Source organism: Rhopalosiphum padi, chromosome 4 (genome assembly GCF_020882245.1).
Source record: "Rhopalosiphum padi isolate XX-2018 chromosome 4, ASM2088224v1, whole genome shotgun sequence".
In the NCBI taxonomy this organism is placed as follows: domain Eukaryota; kingdom Metazoa; phylum Arthropoda; class Insecta; order Hemiptera; family Aphididae; genus Rhopalosiphum; species Rhopalosiphum padi.
In genome coordinates this window covers 19758471-19783683 of record NC_083600.1, presented here as the reverse complement: position 1 = coordinate 19783683, position 25213 = coordinate 19758471, and the positions used below count along the sequence as shown (strand labels likewise).

The 25213-nt window shown below is 28.9% G+C and overlaps 3 protein-coding genes and 1 pseudogene across 4 annotated transcripts; 2 read left to right on the top strand and 2 right to left on the bottom strand.

The window, feature by feature from the left end:
- The first annotated feature begins 1511 nt into the window (after window positions 1-1511).
- LOC132929804 (heat shock protein 70 A1-like) lies at window positions 1512-3960 on the top strand. Its single transcript, XM_060995381.1, has one exon. The coding sequence runs from the start codon at window positions 1747-1749 to the stop codon at window positions 3658-3660; it is 1914 nt and encodes a 637-aa protein (XP_060851364.1). The 5' UTR covers window positions 1512-1746; the 3' UTR covers window positions 3661-3960.
- Window positions 3961-8780: 4820 nt separating this feature from the next.
- Window positions 8781-14268, bottom strand: LOC132928299 (protein lifeguard 1-like; annotated as a pseudogene).
- Window positions 14269-17926: 3658 nt separating this feature from the next.
- On the top strand, window positions 17927-22646 carry LOC132928297 (N-chimaerin). Its single transcript, XM_060992866.1, has 9 exons — window positions 17927-18179; window positions 18316-18372; window positions 18442-18643; window positions 18719-18821; window positions 20339-20606; window positions 20673-20924; window positions 21077-21214; window positions 21272-21377; window positions 21979-22646. Exons 1-9 carry the CDS (start codon window positions 18149-18151, stop codon window positions 22154-22156), a joined length of 1335 nt encoding a protein of 444 aa, XP_060848849.1. The 5' UTR covers window positions 17927-18148; the 3' UTR covers window positions 22157-22646.
- A 488-nt stretch (window positions 22647-23134) lies between these two features.
- LOC132928298 (uncharacterized) lies at window positions 23135-25177 on the bottom strand. Of its 2 annotated transcripts, none has more exons than XM_060992868.1 (2): window positions 24649-25177; window positions 23135-24429 (listed from the first exon to the last, which is right to left on the bottom strand). In XM_060992868.1, the coding sequence occupies exon 2, from the start codon at window positions 24424-24426 to the stop codon at window positions 23416-23418; it is 1011 nt and encodes a 336-aa protein (XP_060848851.1). In that variant the 5' UTR covers window positions 24427-24429; window positions 24649-25177; the 3' UTR covers window positions 23135-23415. The 2 variants fall into 2 exon arrangements, with proteins under 2 accessions (XP_060848851.1, XP_060848850.1); XM_060992867.1 differs by having other exon boundaries at window positions 24911-25177.
- Window positions 25178-25213: the final 36 nt, after the last annotated feature.

Below are 25213 nucleotides of genomic sequence, written 5' to 3'. Positions count from 1 at the left end.
GAATTTTAAGATCAAAATTAAAAAATGTAGCCCTATCGATCTCAAGTAGACTACATGCCGAATTCATATAAATTTTCAGAAATCTTATCATTTAAATATATAATGCTTGTATCGATTGTTGTAGTTAAATGAGTAGTTTTTGACGAAAAAATTGGCTGGTATCCAATAACACAAATAAATGCTAATATTAATATAAAATATATATATTTGATGACATTTTAAGTAGGTATTTAAAATTATACATATTTTTGAATGAAACATTTAAAAAAATAATATTGTCAAAAACTGATTTTGCATAAAACTTTTGATTATTGAACAACTTATTTTGTTTTTTCTGATTTATTAAAAAAATTAATAAATATGGAGAATTTTTGATTTTTGACTACCTACCCGAAATATAAATTTAATTTAATTTGCTACTAGAAACAATTTTCAAAATCGAATCATTTTATTTAATAATATTAGAATATTTAGAATATAATCTTATAATAATATTGTATATTTGTGTACTAAATAGTGTTTTTAGAGAAAAAAAAATATAAATAATAAATTTGAAACAAAAACACACTTCATTGTAAATTCACTCTACTCGGAATATCGTAGGTTTTCGAAAACATTATCTTAATTTAATATCGTTTACCTTATACCTATATAAAACTTCCTACATGGCTCCTACCTAGATGTCGTAGGCATATATAGTCAAATCAGGTATTTTACTATTTTTACCAAATGCTTAGATAAATAGTCAAAGGATTTAATTTTTATGCAATTTTACTATCCGCCTAGACATTTAGTTAAATGCCTATTTTAAGTTAGGCAAATAATAAAATGATAAATTTTGTGTTATTTTAAAAATTTAACCGGTCCGGTCGGTGTTTTTGTTAAAAAATAATGTTTAATGTTCCAGTATAAATGCCACCAAACAATACCTAACATGTAACAACGAGTAATAACTAAAAATTAACAACAATTTGTAATTATAATATAACCATTTTATTCTTTATTTACTATCACACTTAATTAGTAATTACCTATATTATTTATTTATAATTTAAATTTTAAAATAATATAGGTCCGAAGGACACAAAATTAAAAATATTACATATACTTAAGTACCTACGTATTTTACATATTTATACATAATTAATTGTTTGTTTGTGTAGAGTAGCAATGAATAATTAATAATAATAAATATATTAAAATTTTTAAAATTATACAAAATTTCAAATTTGCCATTTTGCCTAGGAATTTAGTAAAATGCCTGAATAAGTAGTAAACATTCGCTGAAAATAACGAGGAAAACGGAGAAAGTTCGAGAATGTTCTCTAACATCATTATTGTCATTAAATATTGTATATAGTAATAGTAGTGAAAACTAAAATATTGTGCGTCACTCGAAGCGGTGAAGTAGGGGGCGGCGCGTCGGCCACAGCAGCGCTCGCGAAACGTATCGAATCTTCTCGAACGTTTCGTTGGATATATAAACGGTTAGTAACGCACTGCTCGGCGTCAGTTTGAATTTTGAAGCAATACTAGTGCGATTCATTGAACGAGACATATCATTTTGTGCTGTTCTGAATTATTCTCAATTTTTCCAGTGAGGTTTTAAACACAAAGTGATTTTTAAAATTTAAATCGTTTTCGAATTGTGCGTTATTACGTATACGTTTAGTTTCTTATTTACATAATATAATATCTATTCGTATTAATTGTACGCGAATAAAATCGAAAATTATTGGCGAAGAAATGGTTGGAAAGACAGCTATCGGTATTGACCTGGGTACCACTTATTCTTGTGTGGGTATCTGGCAACACGGTAAAGTAGAGGTCATCGCCAACGATCAAGGTAACAGAACCACCCCGAGTTATGTGGCATTCACGGACACTGAACGGTTGATCGGCGACGGAGCTAAGAACCAGGTGGCAATGAATCCCGTGAATACGGTGTTCGACGCCAAACGTTTGATCGGGCGTCGTTTCGACGACGAGAAGACGCAAGCGGACATTAAACATTGGCCATTCAAAGTGGTAAACGACTGCGGTAAGCCTAAAATTCAAGTTGAATTCAAAGGTGAACGGAAAGTGTTCGCACCGGAAGAAATCAGTTCGATGGTGTTGATGAAAATGAAAGAGACAGCGGAAGCGTACTTGGGCCGTGACGTGACGGACGCCGTGATCACGGTACCGGCGTACTTCAACGACTCGCAGAGACAGGCGACCAAAGACGCGGGCGCCATAGCCGGCCTGAACGTTATGCGAATAATCAACGAACCGACAGCTGCAGCTTTGGCGTATGGTCTAGACAAAAACTTAAAAGGAGAGAGGAACGTGTTGATATTTGATCTGGGCGGTGGTACGTTCGACGTGTCCGTTTTGCAGATCGACGAGGGTTCGATATTCGAAGTGAAATCAACGGCGGGCGACACGCACTTGGGTGGCGAAGACTTCGACAACCGGCTGGTGTGTCACTTGGCCGAAGAGTTCAAGAGGAAATCTAAAAAGGACGTACATACCAACCCGAGAGCGTTGAGACGGTTGAGGACGGCAGCCGAAAGAGCTAAGAGAACTCTGTCGTCTAGCTCGGAGGCCACCATAGAAATAGACGCTCTAATGGAAGGTATCGATTTCTACACACGAGTTTCGCGAGCCCGTTTCGAGGAGTTGTGCGCAGATCTATTTAGATCTACTTTGCAGCCGGTGGAAAAGGCGTTAACGGATGCCAAGTTGGACAAGGGAGATATACACGACGTGGTGCTCGTGGGCGGTTCGACGAGGATCCCAAAGATTCAGAGTTTGCTGCAAAACTTTTTCTGCGGAAAATCGCTCAATCTGTCTATCAACCCCGACGAAGCGGTAGCCTATGGCGCCGCAGTACAGGCGGCAATTCTCAGCGGCGACACGAGTTCGGCCATTCAAGACGTGTTGCTTGTGGACGTTACTCCCCTGTCGCTGGGAATCGAGACTGCGGGCGGTGTGATGACCAAAATCGTCGAGCGTAATTCCACTATTCCGTGCAAACAAACCCAAACGTTCACTACATACGCAGACAACCAACCGGCCGTCACCATCCAGGTGTTCGAAGGAGAAAGGGCCATGACCAAGGACAATAATCTATTAGGAACGTTTGACCTGACCGGCATACCTCCGGCTGCTAGGGGTGTACCCAAGATCGAAGTTACTTTTGATATGGACGCAAACGGTATTTTGAACGTTTCAGCCAAGGAGAATAGCTCTGGGCGCTCCAAGAACATCGTCATCAAGAACGACAAGGGTCGCCTGTCTCAAGCCGAAATCGATCGTATGCTCAGTGAGGCTGAGCGGTACAAAGAAGAGGACGAACGACAAAAAGCCAAGATCGCGGCAAAAAATCAGTTGGAAAGCTATGTGTTTGGTGTTAAACAAGCGTTGGACGAGGCCGGTGACAAGTTGACTGAATCCGAGAAGAACACCGGAAAACAGGAATGCGACGCGGTGGTTCAGTGGTTGGACAACAATCAATTGGCAGACAAAGAAGAATATGAGTACAAATTAAAGGAAATCCAAAAGAGCTGCTCAGCTTTAATGATGAAGATACACGGTGCAGGACAACCCGGTGGTGCGCCTTCCGGTGCTCAGGGTTTCCCAGGTTCTAGAGGACCTACCGTCGAAGAAGTAGATTAATTATTTTAATAATTCCACCTCTACGTAAATACTATTGTTAACTACATCCTATATATTTATTTTTTGTAGTGTAAAATATACCTACTAGATTTAATCTACGACTGATTTTTCAATTATAATATTTAATTAAGTGTTCTTAAAATACATGTATTAGCTATATAGCCTATGTGTATAGTGTATATATATTTTTTTATTTGTTCCAGAAAATGTATTATTAAATGATGGTTATTGATTTGCACTATAGTAAAAATATATACAGTATTTGATTTTAATATAAATACTTAACTACTTAACCACGAATTCTAGATTTTTTAGTTTTTAAGAATAGGTTTTTAGTTAAAAAAGTTGATTCCTTTTTTAGTACCTATTTTAATAAATTGATATAAAAAAAGATAAAATAACTATTGTATAATTGTATATACTCTAGTAATTGTCGTTTATATAATAATTTAAATTACAATCAATTTGATTTTAATGAGAAAGTTTATTATTTGTATTGTACTTTTAGGTGTTTTATTTTTAATTATAATATTTTACTTCTTTCGATTGAACTATACGTGAAAACATTTTTAACAACACTAATAAACCAAAATTAACTTCTATATATTATTATATAAGTTCAGTACAATATGACTGTAAAAGGCACCAAAGTCAGTTACATATAATATTATATGCGTTCCTACGTCGGATATTCCCACAGACCGTTTAATGATAAATTTATATATATTATATTACATTATATATTATTAATATTAAATATTATATAATTATATATTATTATTATTTATTATAATATTATTGGTGGGCAATTTCCGATCGATTGATTGGTAACGTAAATATAACATCATGACAACGCGTATGTTTTGACGACGTCGTTGTTTGTTTATTCAACAAAGTATTTTAATTTCGAAAAATTACCGACGATTTTTAATATTTTAATCTAATAATGTATATTGAGTATTGACGTATATGTTTTTGTAATTATTTTTTTTGTTTTAACCTTTCTTTTAGAAAAGCATAGGTAATTTAATATATTATACAACCGTCGAGTATAATATAATAATTAATAATTCACGTTTACGAAGATCTATCGATTCACTGTATTATAATATTTTATTTTTAAATCAACTACCCGTATCGTCTGTGTTTTGCTTTGGGACACCAAACTTTTTACACTTAATAATCTATTATTATTATATATTTAATAATATTATAATATATCGTAGTCAGACACAGCAGGTCTGTAGACCACGATCGCTCATTATTTTATTGTCTGTTCGTGTAATGTACGATCGTGTTTAAGACGCGTAAAAGTTTGCCTACACCGTTGCAGTACCATGATAATTCAATGGACATTCGACGCACCTTGTGCGACACATTATTTAAAATTAATAAATTAATATGAACACTTCAAAGTTTAAAGTCATAGAGGTGCTATTTCAAAAGCTGATTTTGATTTGTACACAACTTTGTCAAAGTTATAAGAATCTACTGTATTCCTACTCACAAGCGTGCGCACAGGAGGGCGGATGGGCCGTGGCACACCCTGCGAGCCATACCAAAATTTTTATACATAGTAATACCTACATGTTCTAAACATAACGATTTTTGATTTTTCAAAAATCATAAAACATTAAATACATGTTTATAGGTGAACAATAACTGATATACAATAATAATAAATAATAATAAATTAAATGACTAAAAATAAAATTGATAACATATTATGTCATATTACTATTACAGATTGCGAAATTGTATTAAACTGTGTTGGCAATAAATTACAATATTTCTTATTTAATTAAAAAAAAATATGTATCTGTTTTTAATCGTATGAATGATGTATGCCTTAAATAGTAGGTGATTATGAGTTGGTAAATTAATGTATGTAACATTTTAATTATTTCTTCCATCAGAGTTCAGGTTTTTTAATATTTATTGACTTAGCCCACCCTGCCACAAATGTCTGCGCACGCCTATGTTAGCTATCGAAACAAATCCACAAATTTGGATTTTACTTGAAGCTTTACAGATGAGCAACATAAGTAGATATTATGACGAATGATTAAATTATATTATTTTTTTTTTTTTTTATTTTATTAAAGCCGCAACAACTAGGATTATTGGCATAGTAGACAATGTGAACATTAAGTTAGATGCTGACTAGCATTATGAATATTAAATACAATGTAGATAATTATATTATTATATTAATTTAATATACTTGATATAATAAAATAAATATATATAATACGTTTGTAAATATATTGATTTGCATTGTACATAATAAATAATTGTTAAATATTTTAACTTATAATTATTTGTCCGAGGGGGGATTTTTCCGTTCGATGTGTGGGGGATGCACTGGGAAAATTCTAGATTATTCTTTTCTTTTTTTATTATCATTCTTACTATTCTTATTCCTAACATTATTATTATTATTATTATTATTATCTTATTCTTAAAACAACTTTTATTTATATTGTGCGATTATCGGCTATTGCACTATTAGGGTTTCGACGGTTTCTTGTTATCTGCCACAAACACCGGACCGGTCCGGTGTTATCGCTAATGAACCAGGTATAAAAGGCCCTGTGAAACGACCGGCATTGACATTCACTGTCTTTCCTCCGTCGTAGCAAGACCCACCCTGGCAGACTTGCGCGATTAAGGAAGGCATCTGATGTCTATATTTTTTGATTTTTAGCATATTTTATGTTGCCTGCACATTATATCGCTTTTACTCAAATTATTAAATAGTGATTTTATTCATACCTATATTCGTAGCTCTAACATTTCCTTAGCTCAAGCTCTGGTATGCACAAACAAAATTCGACATTGGCTTTGTTCCGTGGCTTATATAAGTCTGGCACAGTTCGCGCGTAAGACTGCCAGTGTTTGGTGAGTTGCGGTTGCGGGAACACTGATCGTTCACGTCTGTATTAAATATTTGTGTATTTTATTTTTTTTATATATTCCCTTATTACGCGATAAACAGTCATTTGTAGGAATACATTATTCGTGAGTGTTCAAGTAAGTTTCCCAAACAGAACGTATATTCGTAAAAACCCCGTTTCCCTGTGCGTTATCGACATTGTCGACACGCGCAGAGCTACGGCAGGTTACGTTCCGCAGAAATGACGATTCGCGCGTACGTCGGATCTAGTGAGCAGATGGCACAGTTCCAGTGACTCGTCAGAGTTCCGCGTTACGGGTGTATCGCTCTCGTTTGAGCTGCCCGTCTCGTGTGCCACTGTAATGATCTGACAATGCGTGCCATTCGATTCTGATCCGATTATTCGGTGGCTGTGATGCCGTTGAATGACATACGAATCTGTTCGAAACGTTGTACACATTACGAAAATGTTAATTTTTTTTTTAGTGTTTGTAAAATTTTAACTTTTAGTAATTGTCTATTCTACAAGATTTTTTTTTTTGGTAATACATTTATCCATGTTTATTTAGTTAGGTATATTATTTATAACCTCGTAGTCATGAATATTTTTTTTTTTATAGATTTTCCATAAAAACTGAGCAATTAACTGAATTGTTTTGGTTAACATGGCAATGAGTTAACCGTGGTCTACGAGGATGGCAGGATGGCCCAAAGGAAAGTACAACGATAAAACATTATTAGAATTGCTTATAGAATTAAATTTGAAATAGGTATCACAAATGGCGTTATAAAAGTGAAAACTTTGTGATGAGGCGTGAGATAATACTTCTATAATAAATAATAATTAAATGTATTCCATTATGATTGTTTTACTTACAAACAATTGTATGTTGCTTTATACCGTGTAAACTCGTCAAAGAACCTATATATTATATATATATATATATATATATATCTGCACTTAACTAAAAAACAAACAATATTGTTTATAAGGAAGTATTATTACCTCAATATTTTATTAGAAATATAAATGAAACCCGAAGGTAAACTAATATAAAGATAAGCATTCATTTTCACAGGTGAAGAGGCGTAATTCAACTAACATATTAATAATATTATATTATAATAAACTAATAAGGTTGATAATAACTAATAAATTATTAGTTTATTATTACCTTGTTTATTACTAATAATCGATCTTATGTATCAATATTGCATACACTAAGCGCCGTGTTACATTCAAAATTGTTATGGAACAATTAATTAATAATAATAAATAAATATTTTTTGAAATTCTTATAAACGTAAACCCTAATTTTTTTTAAATAATCTACTTTATCTAAGCTACTTATTCTTGTACGTTTTTATAATTATTAGTTTTATGTTGTATTAATTCCAATCCTTCTACTAGTAAAACTACAAATATATTATTTAATATTACATTTAATAACATAAGCAATAAATACATCTTTATAATTAATATATATTACCAATTATCTAAAATCATCGTTATATACTTAATTGTATATTGTACATGCAAAATATCCATTAAATTAAATGCCACAAATACATTAAATTATAAAGGTAAATTTAAATAGGTTAAAAATATATATTAACACCAATGGTTATATATAAGATAGCAAAAAAGAATAACAATGTGTACAAACATAATTAAAATATGTTTATACAATTACACTTATAATTGTAAAATACTACAAAGTTTAAATCACAAATATATGTTAGGAATGCTTGTTTATTGAATAAAATTAATTGTTCTGAATAAAATTACTCAATAACACAATATTTTTCATTATTAAATTAACTCATATACAGGAATACATACTTAGAACAATTAATTTTTATTGATAAAAACAAAAATCTAATTAATTGAAGTGTACAGAATTATATCACTTCTAAAATTTTAAATTTCTCATTAAACAATTCAATTTAACAAATAAGAATTTCAAGTTATTATTACTATGTTTTGTTGATTATACATATACAAATTCAATCATTTTTAAATTAATTGTAACTAAAATTGTAAAATTACTAAATATCAGTTATACAATTTTGGTTTATCATAAAAAAAAAAATATATAATAATTTAAGAAGTATATTAGTAATAAATTTATAACTAATAAGTATGAAATATATTTGTTTTACACAAATATTTAATAATATATTATTAAATAAGTGTTTTTAAATATTTTCATATTAATGTATTATAAATACATACATATTTAGTGAGAATAAATGAGTAAATATTATTAAAACTGACGCACTCAACACAAAATAACAGAATAATATTATATTTAATCAGAAAAATTAAAGCTAAAAGGAATAATAATCTATATTACTTAATTTTAAATAAACAATCAACAGTTTTATTATTTTTATAAACAATCTTTAGACATACAATTTTCATCACCTCCAATAATGCATAATATATACTTGAAAATGTTTATAATGTCTACATATATGGTTAATGCTGCAAATATATACTCCTCTGGAGTGATTGAATACTTATGTTCACCACCAACCATAATTTGGGTGTCATAAATAATATTTAAGGAAAATATGATAGCCGCCGCAGATGCAATTACGAGTGTCATCAATTTACCAGAGAAAAATATAGTAACAATAATAGATGCAACCAGTAAAATTATAACAACTACTGTTAAAAAACCACCCATCGCTGTAAAATCGATTTTAGTCTAAAAAGTAAATATTATAAGAGCAAAACATATCAATATAGTTAAACCAAAAGCCAACAACACTTTTTCTGGATAGTAACGTGACACAGATACTGCTAATAAAAATGATTCAGCCAAGGTGAATACAAACAATACAATATAGTTGGTAGGACTTTTGCGGCGTAAATTTTGACAGCAAGTGAACGCAATGAAAGTACCTAAAGTAATGATAATTGCGATGAAACTGAGCCCCGGATGTGATTTAATATAATTTTTAGTGTTAGTATGAAAAGTTGCCATAGCCACAAATAATAACGTGACAAGTAACTGACACATCAGAATACTATAGACTTTACTGAAAGAATAAAAAATAAAAAATATTAATATCATACACCTACCATCATAAATAAATTAATAATTTATATTTACCATATGCAGTATTTACGTATAGTTTTATCACTGAAGCCAAAGTTTTCAGGTGTGTTAAAACTGTTATTTTCTGGTGCTCCTGCTTCATCATAAGGCATATTTTGTTGTACATATGGAGCAGGGTATCCACCCCCAGAAGGATATTCACCATCAGTGGGATAAACCCCAGCAGTAGGGTATCCACCAGCAGCAGGATAGCCATCATCAGCTTTTGGATATGGGGTACCTTGTAGATGAAATACTGGTGGAGGAGGAGCTAAAAGAAACATCATTGTAAAATCAATATTATACTATAGGAGTGCTTAGAATCTAAAATATATCTTGAATTTTGTTTATAATAAAACCATCTAAAATGTAGTAAATAATTGAATTAATTATTAGAGCACTAAAATAACAACCTTTAATACAATAGGGATTAATAATAATATATAGACAGCGGACAGCATATTCTTGAAAGTTTACTTGTCCTAGTAATATACAACCTATTTTGTATCGAGACTTAAAAATTAACGATTAACATTAAGCAAGACCACGACATTTAATTAATCTTAATTATAATTTGTTGTTGGTATTTCTCAACTAAAATTTAGTAACCTCTGTGCTGCACACTACAGTAATAATTTATTAAACTACAGAACGTGCGATCACGGGATTAATAGTAACCAAACATTAAACAACTTACAACATAATTGATATTATGTACATAAATATGATTACTTACCATGTACACACCTATTTTTTCTTTACAATAAATTAGTTCAAATTCGGAATTTTGTAATGTTTAAGTATACATAACAGTTAATATCATAATTTTAACAGAGTAGTTGCCGCAAATTGCATTCAGTTGATTGAATCATTTGCCTATTAAACTAATCAGGTTGGTCAAGGTCAATAATTATCTATTGATCTTACAACATAGGATAATAGGGATCAATTAAATTACGATTGATTTATGTTGATTTATTGGGTAAATTTTTATATTTTTATTGATTTTTGCCTCCGATTGAAAAATCATACTATTAAATTAATTTTAAGAAATATTTAATAAATAAATAAATAATAAGGCATATTTATAAATACATATTCTAATTTCTATATTTCACCTAAATTATAGGTATTTAAATTATAGTAATTATACTAAATATTGATATTTCATGATAATTATTAATAGGTTTAGAGTAACCTTTGAAAGTTATAGTAATATTAATATATTAGCATTTTATGTTTGTAAAAAATGTTAAATTTATTTTTACAGAGAAGTATAACAAGTGCTAGACTAATTTTTTATTATATATGTAGTGGGCCAACAACTGGTTGTCGAAAACAAGTCGTGTCGAAAAAATAAAAGTGCCAAAATATTTCTAAGTTTCGTTTATTAATTTAATTGAAAATATTTCTAAGTCTAAATGATTAAATTCTGATGTAGACTGAAGTGAAGGTGCTTGCGCTAACTCTGGTAAATCACGTCTATCGGAGTCCTCTCCAGGGCCCCCTTATATAGTCGGTGTCCCCCGATCTACTACCCATGTCCTTTCTGGCCTATTCCTAAGTACGTCATTCGTTCTCACACTATTACGCATCATTTCAGGATGCACGTGTGATGATTAATCTTAATATGACGTCTGGTGGCGATCTGCCCACGCACAGATAGTCAACCGCAATCACTGTGTCCGAGTTCCCGGAACCCGAAATGTGATTAAAAATATGTTTATAATATATAATTGTAGGCCTATGGTTGGGTTAGGTTAATGCATCACTGGATTTGTTCATCTCCCAGTCCCGAGGGTTAGAGTCAAAAGTGGTTTTTGTTATTATTGTTTTTAGACCTGACACAATACCGTTTCGGTACGATACCTACCCTTCTCGCATTATTTGGTAGTATGTTTATTTCTACGTCGTAGTATTCTTATTGCGTGTTATATCATTCTAATATATCGGTGATAGTTATCCTAATATTTATGCCTACGTCGCAATATCCTCATTATGTATTATGTATGGGATATTAGAGTCTGTAGCATATATAACATAATATTGTATGCATAGCCATTAAAAAAGGTTGGATAACATTTGAAAAAAAAAATTTATTGTCGCATGAAACTCTTTTTAAATGGTATGAAAAAATCCAAGTATTTAAATATAATATGGCCTAGTCTTGAAGTATACTTAAAAATCCCAAAATCAGAATTTCAATGTACACATATGACGCAGTTATGCACTTAATGTCAATACCATTAACACTTCTTTGCTATCTGTCTATATTATAGTGCTCAGTGGTGCCGATGTCATCTGAAATACATATGAATCATGACAAATTTCTATATACTTGTAAACTTAACAGTTAACACCCACTCTGACCCACTGAAGGTTCATTACCTTTTTTTAACAACTAATTATAACAAAATTTTCTAATCTCTCTTGATATGTTGTAGTTCAAAACTTGGTTTTTAACAATTTTAGGTGTCTAGACCCACCCACCCACATACTTAAAAATATTACCTGACATTTGTCGCAGTTGTACCATAAGATCGGCACCACTGATTGTGCTTTTATTAATTCTTTTTTTTTTTATTAATTATTATTTTTGTATAAAAATATGAAACTCCTTATTGATATGAATATTATCTTATTTTTTTTATGAGATGATTACAAGTTATATTATTAACTTACTTTTATTATTTTTACTATAATATTTTTCTCTGAAATTTTATGCGCACCAAAAAATTACCAACAAACTTGTAGAAAAAACACTCTAAATTTGGGATAGTATAATGAAAAATATGTAAATGAATAAAAATACTGACAATAAATATGTACAGGAATTCCGTTTAATGTGGGCAGCAGTTAATATGGGCATCTGCTTAATATGGGAAAATAGTCTGGTCCCAATACTAATAAATAATAATTAATACAACTAATTTCGGTTTTTATGGGTAACCGCTTAATCTGGACAAACAGGGCTGGTCCCGGCGTACCCACATTAAGCGAAATATCACTGTGGTGGTTGTAAAAACACTATGTCTTGTTTTAACTCTAACTATATTATTTCTATATTTACAATTTAAGATTATGTTGAAAATTAATTCTAAAAAAAAAATGTACTAAAATTAATATAATACCGGCTCCTGATCCGTGTGGAGTCTGCGTCTGTTGCCACGTACTCATTGCAAATGTTGTTTATACACTGGCTCAATTAATCTGAAAAATCTGAAAAATCAATATTTAAAACAAAATCTTCTAACAGTATGCTAGTCTCAATCATCATAGAAATACAAGTAAAAAAAATGAATATTTATATCATCATAATTTTAATAATTTTTATGTTAGTATAAACACTTAAGAGGATATTATGTGTTGTCTCTGTGCTCTGTCTCACATACATACAACAATACGGACAATTTTCATTCAGCATATTTTACATAGCTTTAAACTTATAACTCGCTTTAAAATGATAATATAAATAAAATCAAGACATTTTTTAATAATATTCTTACCTTAAAGTTTGATATTCGGTGAATTTACTCTTATATTAAATGATCCCAATATGTGTTCTGCTGAACACAAATTTACTCTGATGTACGTTAGTAAGACAGAAACTACACATGCGCGCGGGTATAATGTCATCTTAATCATAGGCGTGCGCAGTCTTTTTTCGCAAGGGATGCCAATATATTTAAAAATAACTCAATTTTTATCTCCCTTCAAAAAAACATAAATCAGAATTAAAAAAAAAAATGTATTTTATTACTACAAAGTTCTCAAAATAATAGTCAATATAAGTAAAAATAATTTTAACTTTGCATTTTAATATTAATATTAATTTAAATTATGTAATATTTTAATATAGTTCTAATCTTCTGTCAAAAGGATGCACATTTTTAAACTCATCAATTACATTGTCATAATTTATATGTGCTGCTAGTTCTTGTTCTACAAATATCAACATCATTGTATCCAATCTTTCTTGTAACATGCGGCTTCTTAATTTTGTTTTTACCAAACTTTTAAGTTTTAACTTAACAATTATGATAATATTGATAGTTTTTGCTCGAAAAATGTAGTTATCCAGCTGCTGTATGCCTGTATGGTTATTGGTTAGCTTGCTGCCGGATTATCGGGTTATACCAATTCCTATTATCACTGGAAATGTACTTGATAAAAATTTAAAAAAATAAAATAAAATACGTAGGCTGAACTGTCAAAATTTCTTAATTGATTTCTGTTTATAAAAATGTTTTTAAACTCTTAACTAAAAAGTAAAAACAAAAAACAACCTGGCTCCGCAGACCCGCGGGGGATGCCATGGCATACCCGGCATCCCCCCTGCGTACGTCTATGCTCTTAATAATACTTTAAAAGTTTAAAATATATGTTTTGAAATACAAATATGAGTTAAATAATAAAATAATTAAATTAGATTTCCAAACTTTTTAACACATTTTTTCATAAGTATGAAATTAAATAAAGTAATTAATATAGTTAAAGTATCTTTAATATTTGTTAATTAAGTACCAACAATTTGTTTGTTACCTAGACTTTTAATCATATTCTATTTTGCCTACATTTATAAATATAGCATAGGATTCGGGACTTGTTGCACTTAAAATTATCGACATATGCATGCGAATATGCAGTAAAAATCTTCAAAATATGCAATTCATTTTTATTTTGTTTTTGAAAAGACATAAACTATATTTTTAATTAATATTATAAAATTAAAAATCTAAAAATTAGATAGGTATATATAATAAAAATAATTTTTACACAGGTTACTCATCTAGTCATCTGTATCGTAATAACTCCAACGGTAGAAAAAATATTTTTTCTGAATTCGGATATACATTGATTAATTCTACCAATTATATTGGGCATTTTTAGACACAAATTGATAGTAAAAAAAAAAAATGGCACAGTTAATAAAATATAATTTTATGTTTATAAAAATATAAAAATACGAAATATGCCTAAATATGCTAAAAATTGTTCAAATATGCGCTTTTCTTAAAATATGAAGAAACATACAAAAATATGCAAATTCAAACTTAATATTTAATTTATCATTTCATACAACAAATTTATAACTCGCCTAGAATAGACTACGACCACTAGAAAAAAACATGCAAATGCAAGAAGTCCCGAACCCTACTTATAATATAATATACTACGGGTGAAATGGCAATTTCTTAAGTGATTTGCATCAATCTCAAGTGTTCTATTAGATTTTTTTTTTGGATTTGGACATGTATTTTGCTATTGTTTTAGACTTTTTTCAACCAGATTAGAGGTCTATGCCTGTCACAGAACACGAGAACGGTCCTGTGTAATCGCTAATGAACCAGGTATAAAAGGCCCGGCGAAACGACCAGCATTGACATTCACTATCTGTCCTCTGTCGTAACAATACCCACCTCGGGCAGACTTGCGCGATTAAGGAAGGCATGGTATCTATATTTTTTGTCAAAGATTTTTTGATTACTAGCATATTATGTTGCTTGTACAATGTACTCGTATTATTAAATAGTGATTTTATTCATATATATATTTATACTTATTCGCAGCTCTAACATTTCCTTAGCTCAAGCTCTGGTATGCACAAATAAAATTAGATCTTGGTCTTGTTCCGTGGCCTATATAAGTCTGGTACCGTTAGGGCAGTGCATCAGTGTTTGGTGTGTTGCGTTTGCGCGAACACTGATCGTCACATCTGTATTAAATATTTGCGTTAATGCATATTTTATTTTTTTTTATTCACGTATTATGCGATAAACAGTCATTCGTAGAAATACATTATTCGTAAGTGTTCAAGTATTAACTAAGTACGAACCAAAAATTTCAAATTTTTCATTTTTTAGAGGCCAACGTCGTCTACAGTAAATTTACCATGTGTATCCAAATTACTAAAATCTGTAGACACCCATCCACCAACAAAAGTAATTTATAAATAATTACCGAAATAATGTGTATCAGTTTATATACACTATACAGTATAAAGTTATTATAAACTTCAGTTATAGGATAATAGGATAGTCGCCATCGATGGAGGCATTAATTAATTATTACAGCTAATGTGAATACATAAACGTTTCCAACTTTCAAATATCATTTAAAGCAACCCGGGATAGTTTACACATTTATTTCAAGTAAACATAATATTGATCCGGGAGAGTTTACTATTTTTAAAAATCGGGAAAGTTTATTATACGAGTATATCATATAATTTTGTAAATACAATATTTAGGATTTTATGTGTTAGAACTTACAAAATATAACGTAACAGTCGAGGAGGGACTTGGCCGCTCCCCCACTTCCCACTCCCGTTAATCCGCCAATGACAGGAAACCTAGATATCTAATCGTTTAAAAGACTTTGAATATTGAATAGGTACCTACTTACGAGTCTACGATAGTACGACATATTACTATATTAGCACAGAATGATATAGGTGTATACTATTATAAAGTTCACATGGGTAAAATAACTAAAATAAAAGATGCGTTTGACATTAAAAAATGAAAGAAAAAAATCGAGAAGACAAATAAATTAAAAACTATACATTTTTAAATTAGTTTACTTGAAGTCCTAGATCCACCACTGTCTCCTGTTAATACGCCTTGTTTTCAGTAAACGTACCTATGATTCAAGAGTAGAGTAATAATACATATAGCATCATTATGATTTGTTCTAAGCAATAAAAGCAGAGACGTGTCATATACTTTCATATTATTATACTCATATTTTCATATATTGATATATTGATGACACTTTCGTTATAAATATTACAATGATACATGTAGCATAAAATATTTTATTGTTATCTCTTACTATAGGAATTGTGAATTTCGTAAATTCAAAGTTCTCTCTATATACAGAATTACATTTTGAAATAGGTTAGGTAATATTTTATTTCACGTTTTACTAAGTATTTACATTTAGTATATAAGTCGGTCCTGTTTCCAGGTCTCTTCTGAAATGAGTCATTTAATGTAATTTCAGAATGCTCAGGTAGAATATTGTTAAGATAATATAAGATCATCGATCATCTATCATTATTAATTTTAATTTCACTATTTATTGGACTTTGATCGTCCACTGCAAAGTCTTCATTGTTCCTAGTTGATGGTAGTGTTTTCTTGATAGGCTATTACACTTAAAAAAAAAAAAAAACGAAAAACGTTTGCATCCCTAAATTTCTATTACCTAATAAAATATTGGCTGCAAACGAGTTGTGTCCAACAATGTTTATAAATTCAAATTGTGAATTTGTCTATTAAAAAGTTAAAAGTAAAATATTAATAATGTTATATATTATAATATTTTACACGAAAAATGAAAAAGTTCGTATAAAAAAGTCATATTATTATAGTAAAAATAGATTTCTAATATAATATAAAATATCGATTTGAATTTATCAGCACACAACTTGTGTAAAACTTTATAAAACTTTTTGGACTCAATTCGTGTATCACTCTTTTATCATTGGGACACAACTCGTGTACCCCACTTTTATCATCGAGACTCAACTCGTGTACAAGAAATTTCGTCGGGCCACAACTCGTTAACTGCGAAAATATTATGTAAAGTATATATGCGGGTCTTCAAAAATAACAATTTTTTCATTACGTAAAACCAATTTTAGTTTTAGAAAAAATGTTCCAGCATAATAATACTATTTAATTATTAGCCGAAGCTTTTTTTTGTTTTTTTAGTCGTGTGATGTGTAGTGAGGGCACTTGTGGCGCGGGCTCATATAGCCTGCGCTTAAATCCGCTCCTAACGGGCCGTGTTGTAAAGGGGATCGTGTAATAATATATTAGGAATATCAAATTAAAATATCATTATTAGTATGGGTACATTTTTTTTGAGTTATTGCGATTTTTTTTATCTTACCGTTCTTACGTCCTCTGGTCTTGATGTCTCGATTACGCTAATCGGCCGAAGAATCATAATACTGTGACATTTTACGCATAATTTTGGATAGGTAATCGATAACCTCATTGGAAATACATTCTAAAATAGTATGAGTAGGTATCTTAAAAATTAATGATTTGTGATTCCGTGATAAGACGTATGAGTAAATGATAAGAAGTAAGAACATATTTTAAAAGTTTTTTAATGTAAACTGTTTGTCAAAAACTCTGTGTTATCAATACTCCTCAATGAAGTAAATTTGTGTTATTCAGTAGGTATCAGCCAAATATTGGGTATTCAATTTTTTTTTTCGTTTATAATTTATATTAATAGGTACCTATTGAATTATTTTTCTATTATTTTTTTAAGCGTTTTTCTTATACTTTATTTGAAAATAATCAATTATTTATGTTTACTGTAAAAAATACCACTTGTTAGTTGTTAGTACCCAATTAGAAGGAAAACAATTACAATTTTACAAATTTACTTAACATTCTTTAAACGTTGTTTTAGATTTAATAATGTAAAATCAGTTAATCGTAACTATTATTCTGGAGCATAACTAATGGAGAAGGAAGAACGTAAAGAAGTATATGGTAATTATAACCAATTGTGATTTTTGTCAATAGATTTTAAACTAATTGTTCAATGCAATTTTGTGTTCTATTATAACAAACTAATATACCTATTAAATAAGAAGGTAATGTGAATCCTACATTTTTGAATTTATAGATACTCCAGTAACTGACGAAAATGGATCTCCAATCAGCATTGTTTGGAAACCTGATCGTATGTATTTGTATCAATTACATATTATAAGTAATAAAATTTATTTAATACTTACAATCATTATTATAGTTTATAAACTCCAACAAGAATCCCCTAAGCCTCAACCAGTATTTGCACCTAGCGCTGTGTCTGGATGTCCATTTTTCTATGGTCTTGAATATCACGGTGCGATGAATCATAAAGAAGCAAATTCATTATTAATAGATGATGGTAACTATCTGATACGACTAAGTACCAGTTCAGACGATAAGACGTATACACTATCATTAAAGTAAACAGAATTTCAATAATTTATTTCATACGTTGTTAATTATAAACAAACTTATTCATTAATATATTTCTTTAGAATATTTGGAAAAGTCCATCACTATAAATTATTTTATGACGGACAACATTATGTGTCACAAAAACGTTTTAACACAATTAATGATCTTGTTGCAGATGGATTAGTAAGTTAAATTAAATATAACAGGTGATATTCTAAATAAAAATAATATTATAATTACTTATAACACTACCTAATTATACAAAAATATTCTTTTTTTAAAAAATTAAAAAGTTTTAATTAAATAAAATGTTTTATTTTTCACAAATTGTTTGTATATTTTAGTCAAATGATTTTTCAAAACTTAATATGGTTTATATTCATGGGCGCAACTAGGGTAAAATGTATGGGAGTGCTAAAATCTATAGTACAACATAAAAGCCCCCCCCCATAATTTATGATAAGCAAAATTATTATACACAAAAAAAAAATTTAATATAATATAGTACCTATATAATATCATAATGCTCATATTATATTGTTATAATAAATTATTTTTTCTGTTATTAATTAATGCAAACTTGTTTAAAATGTTTTCAGTATTTATGTTGTTGGTAATTTCTTTTTCAATATAATATAATGAAGCTAGATTTTTAAAACAATTTTATTGTAGGCTTGTTCGAAGCCAATTCTTCACTCTTCGCATTACAGAAAAAGATCTTTCACTAGTAATCGTTAACTGCAAGGATCTAACAGTTATGAATTTATGATAATTTTAAAATGTACAGTTTCAAAAAGATCATAACTTACTTAAAAATAATAATAACATTAAAAAGCTACGTGGGACCCTGGATAATAATCTTACCTTTAAATTTTATAATAGGTCAATTCACTTTAATACTGAAACTGGTGAACGAAAATTTGGTATGTTGTACGTGTGTAAGACGGAGACAACACATGCGGGTACTATGTCCTCTTAAAAATAAAACCTACTGATTCTAGGTATTTGTGTACCTATACTGTACGCCTTAGAGACTACAATAATAAACGCATTTGAAGTTTCCATTTATATTTTGATAAATTAATTTTACTAATCAATACTCGTAAATTATTAATTAGCAAATTAGAAATTGTACAAATATTGTAAAAAACCTAGTATAGAAAATTTGGGAGCTACCCCCTTGTTGCGCCCATGTTTATATTATTAATTATTATTAATATTCAGTGCAGTTAATATCTTGATATACCAGACATTATGTTTACTTATTTTGTTTGTGATGTGGCTTTCCCATGATGTTTTTGGTTCTTTAATTTAAAACTCATTGCAGTTCCTTTATATTTTAAATGTGAGTTGCACTTACAAGAGTCTAAGAAGTTTAGTATGGCTTATACTTAATAATGTAATTGAATAATGAATTTGTACAAATATTATAACTGGCTTTTACTCAACTGTATAGTGTGTTTGCATAAAATTAATTTAACAACAATTAGCCTATCTCTTTTTAAATGTACTATTGATTTTATAATTTTATATAGATTTATTAAATAGTTCATTAGGTATTTAAAAAATTAAAATTGTATGAATTATATTTTTACTTTATACATTAAAATGTTTCTAAAAATATTATTTGCATTGAGTTAAATTAAATCATTTTCTATTGTATTATTTTTAAATTTATAAAAGTTTGTTTTTTACAATAGGTAACATTGTACATGGAATCTAAAGCTGGAAAATACATCTATTTAATGCATAGTTTAATAAGTTATGAAAAAAGTCCTTATATGACGTTAAATAAACTCAAACGTAAAACAATCAAAAAACTAAAACCGAGACAGCTAAATTGTGAAGAAGTAGTGGATTATGACAAGCCTCACAATTTTAAAACACATAACTTTAAAGGGCTTAATTGGTGTGAATTGTGTAGTAATTTTTTATGGGGTTTTACTCAGCAAGGCGTGAAATGTGAAGGTATAAATGTCTAGATGTTTTTTCTTTTAAATTTAATAATTACAATTAATTTCATTTTTGTTTTAGATTGTGGTTTCAGTGCACATTTCAAGTGTTCTGAAAAGTTGCCACCAGATTGTTATCCAGATTTAAAATTGTTTCGAGGCGTTTTTGGCATTGATTTAACTACTCATGTTAAGGCCTATAAAACAAATAGACCGTTTGTTGTAGACAAATGTGTTGAAGAAATTGAAAGGCGTGGCATGTCTGCTGAAGGAATTTACAGAGTATCTGGTTTTCAAGAAGAAATGGATAGTTTGAGATTAGCTTTAGATAAAGGTAGAATTATAATCACTTTATTATTCTATGCATTCAAAAGTCTCATTAAAAAAATATATTTATAGTATATAAATTTAATTTAATTTTTATTACCCAAGAAAAAAAAACGTTATGATTGACCTAATAAAATATATTACATTAATTGTTTTCAGATGGTAAAGGAACAATAATGGATGATCAAGCTTATGAAAATATACACGTAGTAGCTAGTATTTTAAAAATGTATCTCAGATTGCTTCCAATACCACTAATCACATATGATGTCCATCCCTTAGTCATAAAAGCTTTAGGTAGGTAAACATGTTAATATTTAGATTAATGTATTTAAAACATTTCTTTTTTTTTAGAAATTCAAATGTCCTGGGAAAGATTAGCTGAAATGAGAGCCGCTCTGAAAAAATTGCCTCCAGCACACTTTAATACTTTAAGCTATTTAATGGCTCATTTGCACAGGTAAATTATAATTAGAACTCAAATTAATTTGTTCCTACGTAGTCATTACTCATTAATCATTATTACTCGTATTTAATTCACCCTTATAATAATAGACTTGTTCAAAACTAAAATTACGCCATACCTTATTCAAGTTAAATAACATATTTGGCAGTCAACTTTTACACAGGAGCACTACTTAACTATACATTAGGCATACAGATACTACTCTATGGGGATAAATTATAATGGACATGTGTCTCCTGAATATAGCCAATTAAAATATGTCATCGCCGAGTACATTTCTTAGCTTGAATATAATATAATATGAGTTTTAATAATGTTAATAAGTGATATTATGAGGTCTCTTTTATTTTGTTTTATTTTTAACCCAAATTTGTCAAGTTTGGTAACTTAAATTTTTTTCAATTACTTATCCTTTTTAAATTATTTTTTTGTAATTGTAATGGTATAATTATTTATAATGTATTTATTTTTACGTTTATATAAGTGAAAATACATTATATATAATTTCCAAGTATATTTATTTGTATAAATGTATTTAACAAGACACAGTAGAAATTGTAAGATATCATATTTAATCCTTTTATTTTATTTTTAGGGTGACTTTACGATTAGATGAAAATAAAATGACTGCTCAAAATCTAAGCACAGTTTTTGCGCCAACTCTTATGCCAATGCCTGATTTAATTGATTTCAAAGGTACAATACCAGACATGAATCGCGATATAAGTGCATTACATATGATTATTGAAAACCAAAATGCAATATTTAATTGACAATTTACAATAGTTTATTGGAAAATTATTGTGAAAACAAATGCAATAATTTTTTTTGTTTTACTTGATTCAGTATTATTTTATAACAAATTTTTATTATAATTTTAAAATGAATATTTTATATGAAATTTATTTTTTTTATTCTCAACTATATTTTTTATAAATGTATGTATTTAATTATATGTTATTTTATATGGGTATATTTTTCTATTATTGTGCGATTTTTTTTCATGTTTTATAAAAATATATATATTTCCAAGTTTACAGTATTATTATTATTATCATTATTATTTATAACAAGATAAACAATAAAATAGTTTTGTGATTAAATTATGTAGGGAAAAATCGGCAAAGACCGTTGACTACTCAGTGGATTTTTAATTTTTAATTTTCATGATTCTCTGTTATAATGTTCACATCCAATTTTAATGGATATACGTTTGTAATAGTTAATTACATTTAATATCATCAATAAATGTTGGTATCAATATTGTTAGTTTTAAATTTATGTATACATGTAAATGTAATATATGTAATACTTGCTGTATTAGGTTATTCTGTAATATCTTGACATTGTAAATTTTGGACTATATGTTTGATTGTGAGGGGTTGCTTACATTGAATGCAGAAGGGTAATCCTCATAACATGCCAGTTCTTAATTTGTCATTAGACAAGTTATTGTTGCTTTGTTTATGTCTATTTGCAATGTCTAAAGCGGTAAAATGTAAGCATACAACATTAACATTAATTGAAAAAGCAGAAATAATCAAAAATCTTGATGAGGCTATAAACTGTATGTAATTTAATATACATTCTTGTATTAATTTTTGTAATGTATGTTTTATTTTTTTTTTGGTCTTACGCTTAATAATCAAACAAACATTGAACCATATAAGTCTGATTAGTGAGGTCTTGCTGTAATTTGGTAATCTGAGATAAAAATTCCAATTACTTTTAAAATAATGAAAAAACAGGAATATGGGTAACACTGCTTTTAATTAAACATTTCATGAACAAAATAAAATGTATATATTATTAAATTGTAAAAAAATTATATTAATAATATAAAATTTGTTTTAGCGCTAAATTAATGTAATACATGAGTTTAATAAATATGATACATTATAATATAAAAAAAATAGAAATTTTTATATAATAATAAAATAATAAACAATACAATTAAAATTAAATAACTAATACATAACCATTTTTTTTTTTTTATTTGATTTGAATTATGGCAGAATAAAACTAAGTGTATTTAATTTAATAATATACAAATTTCAATAAGTAAATTTTTCGCAGCAATACATTTAGCCTGTTCAATGGTGTCAGCTTCACCCACACCATAAATATGAGGGTATACATTTTCTATAGCAAGCATACAATAACTTTTATATCTTAAATTAACAAATTCTTCATCCATAGGTATTGAAGTTAAGCACATTCCACTTTCAGTGACAACTTTGTTTAAAATGTTATAAGGTTCAGGTAATTCCAAATCATTATTTTTGTGGTACTGATCGATAATCTTAATAAGTGTATCAGATTCTGTCCATTCAAATGTTTTAAAAAGCATATGATAGTTAGTTATATGTTCATCCATAGGCATAGACTTTTTTGACAGCTCTGATTTGATAATTTCAACTTGTTCCAAGACTCTTTTGGAGTCGGATGATACTTGTGATTCCATAACTAGTGACTGGTCAATGGACATTAATTTGTTTACCATCTGAACAGCGGCCAAATGTTTGGCTTGTTTTTTGGTTTTGTGTGTAGCTGTTTCAACCATTTTAGCTACATGACAACTCATAGTAAATAATTTAGCATGGGCTTGTCCTTCTTCTCTAACTAAATTAAATTCAGGCAATCCAAGTTTATTATTTGTACAAATGTCATTCAATTGTCCAACAGCGTTCACTTTAATATTATTATCAAATGGAGAGACCACATGATTGTCAAAATCCCATTGTTTAAAATCAGTATTCAATAATTGGGGTTTATCATCAATCATCAATTTAAGAAGATTTAACGCTGCCACATGTTTAGCTTCTTTTTTAGAAGATCCTTCGCCAACAGCTACATAATCATCCATAGACAGACTATATTTAAAGCTGACTTTACTATGGGAAATACCATTATGTATGAGGTCGTATTGAGGAACAAGGCGATTTTTAGCTGCATACTCTTGTACAATAGAGGCTGGAGTTTTGTTTAATGAACTTATGTGTGCAGACTTGTCTTGCAGATCTAATATTATAGATTCATTCATTTTCTAAAAAAAATAATTTATTATGATGTTAAAATTAAAAATATGTATAATAATTATGACACTTAAAAAAAAAATAATTTTAATTATTAGTTATTTATGAGCTAAAATGTTGATCAACCCTAATAATATTCAAAATTTATAATAACTATAGTAATGATTTCAAATCGAATATCACACCGTTAAATTTGTTCATATAATAAGTATGTATTCGACAATATTTACTTGATGGATAGATAAAAATAGATGTGCTATTCTTGAGCGAATCGAGTGACTTGAGTTCGACCGCGCCGGCAAATGAGTAATGACAATGAGTTAAAAAGAGTATATCGACACAGAATAGACTAAATTCTAATTTTAATCTATTCTGTGATATCAGCAGGTACTTGGTATAGCAGGCTTATTAGAGCTGCTTACAAGTGGTTATTATTAACATAATAAGCGATCACGGTGACGGAATGATAATCATGACCAATGGAAATCTTACCATTTTTCATAGTTGTCGATAGAAACGGAATTGTAATCACATTAAAATGTACCACTGTCGAAGAATAATTTTAATTAAATACAACAACATAGATTATGCATAGTAGGCCGTTATACACAGATTTCCATATTACAATATAACATTAATAATAATGCATATTAATTGTTTAATACAGAAATCTGTGCACATGGTTTAATGGTATTCCATGTTTAAACAGTACAACAACTCGCAGAATAACGACGTGTCAACGTACTATCACAGAATAAATTCACAATTATCACACAAGAAATATTTACTCATCGA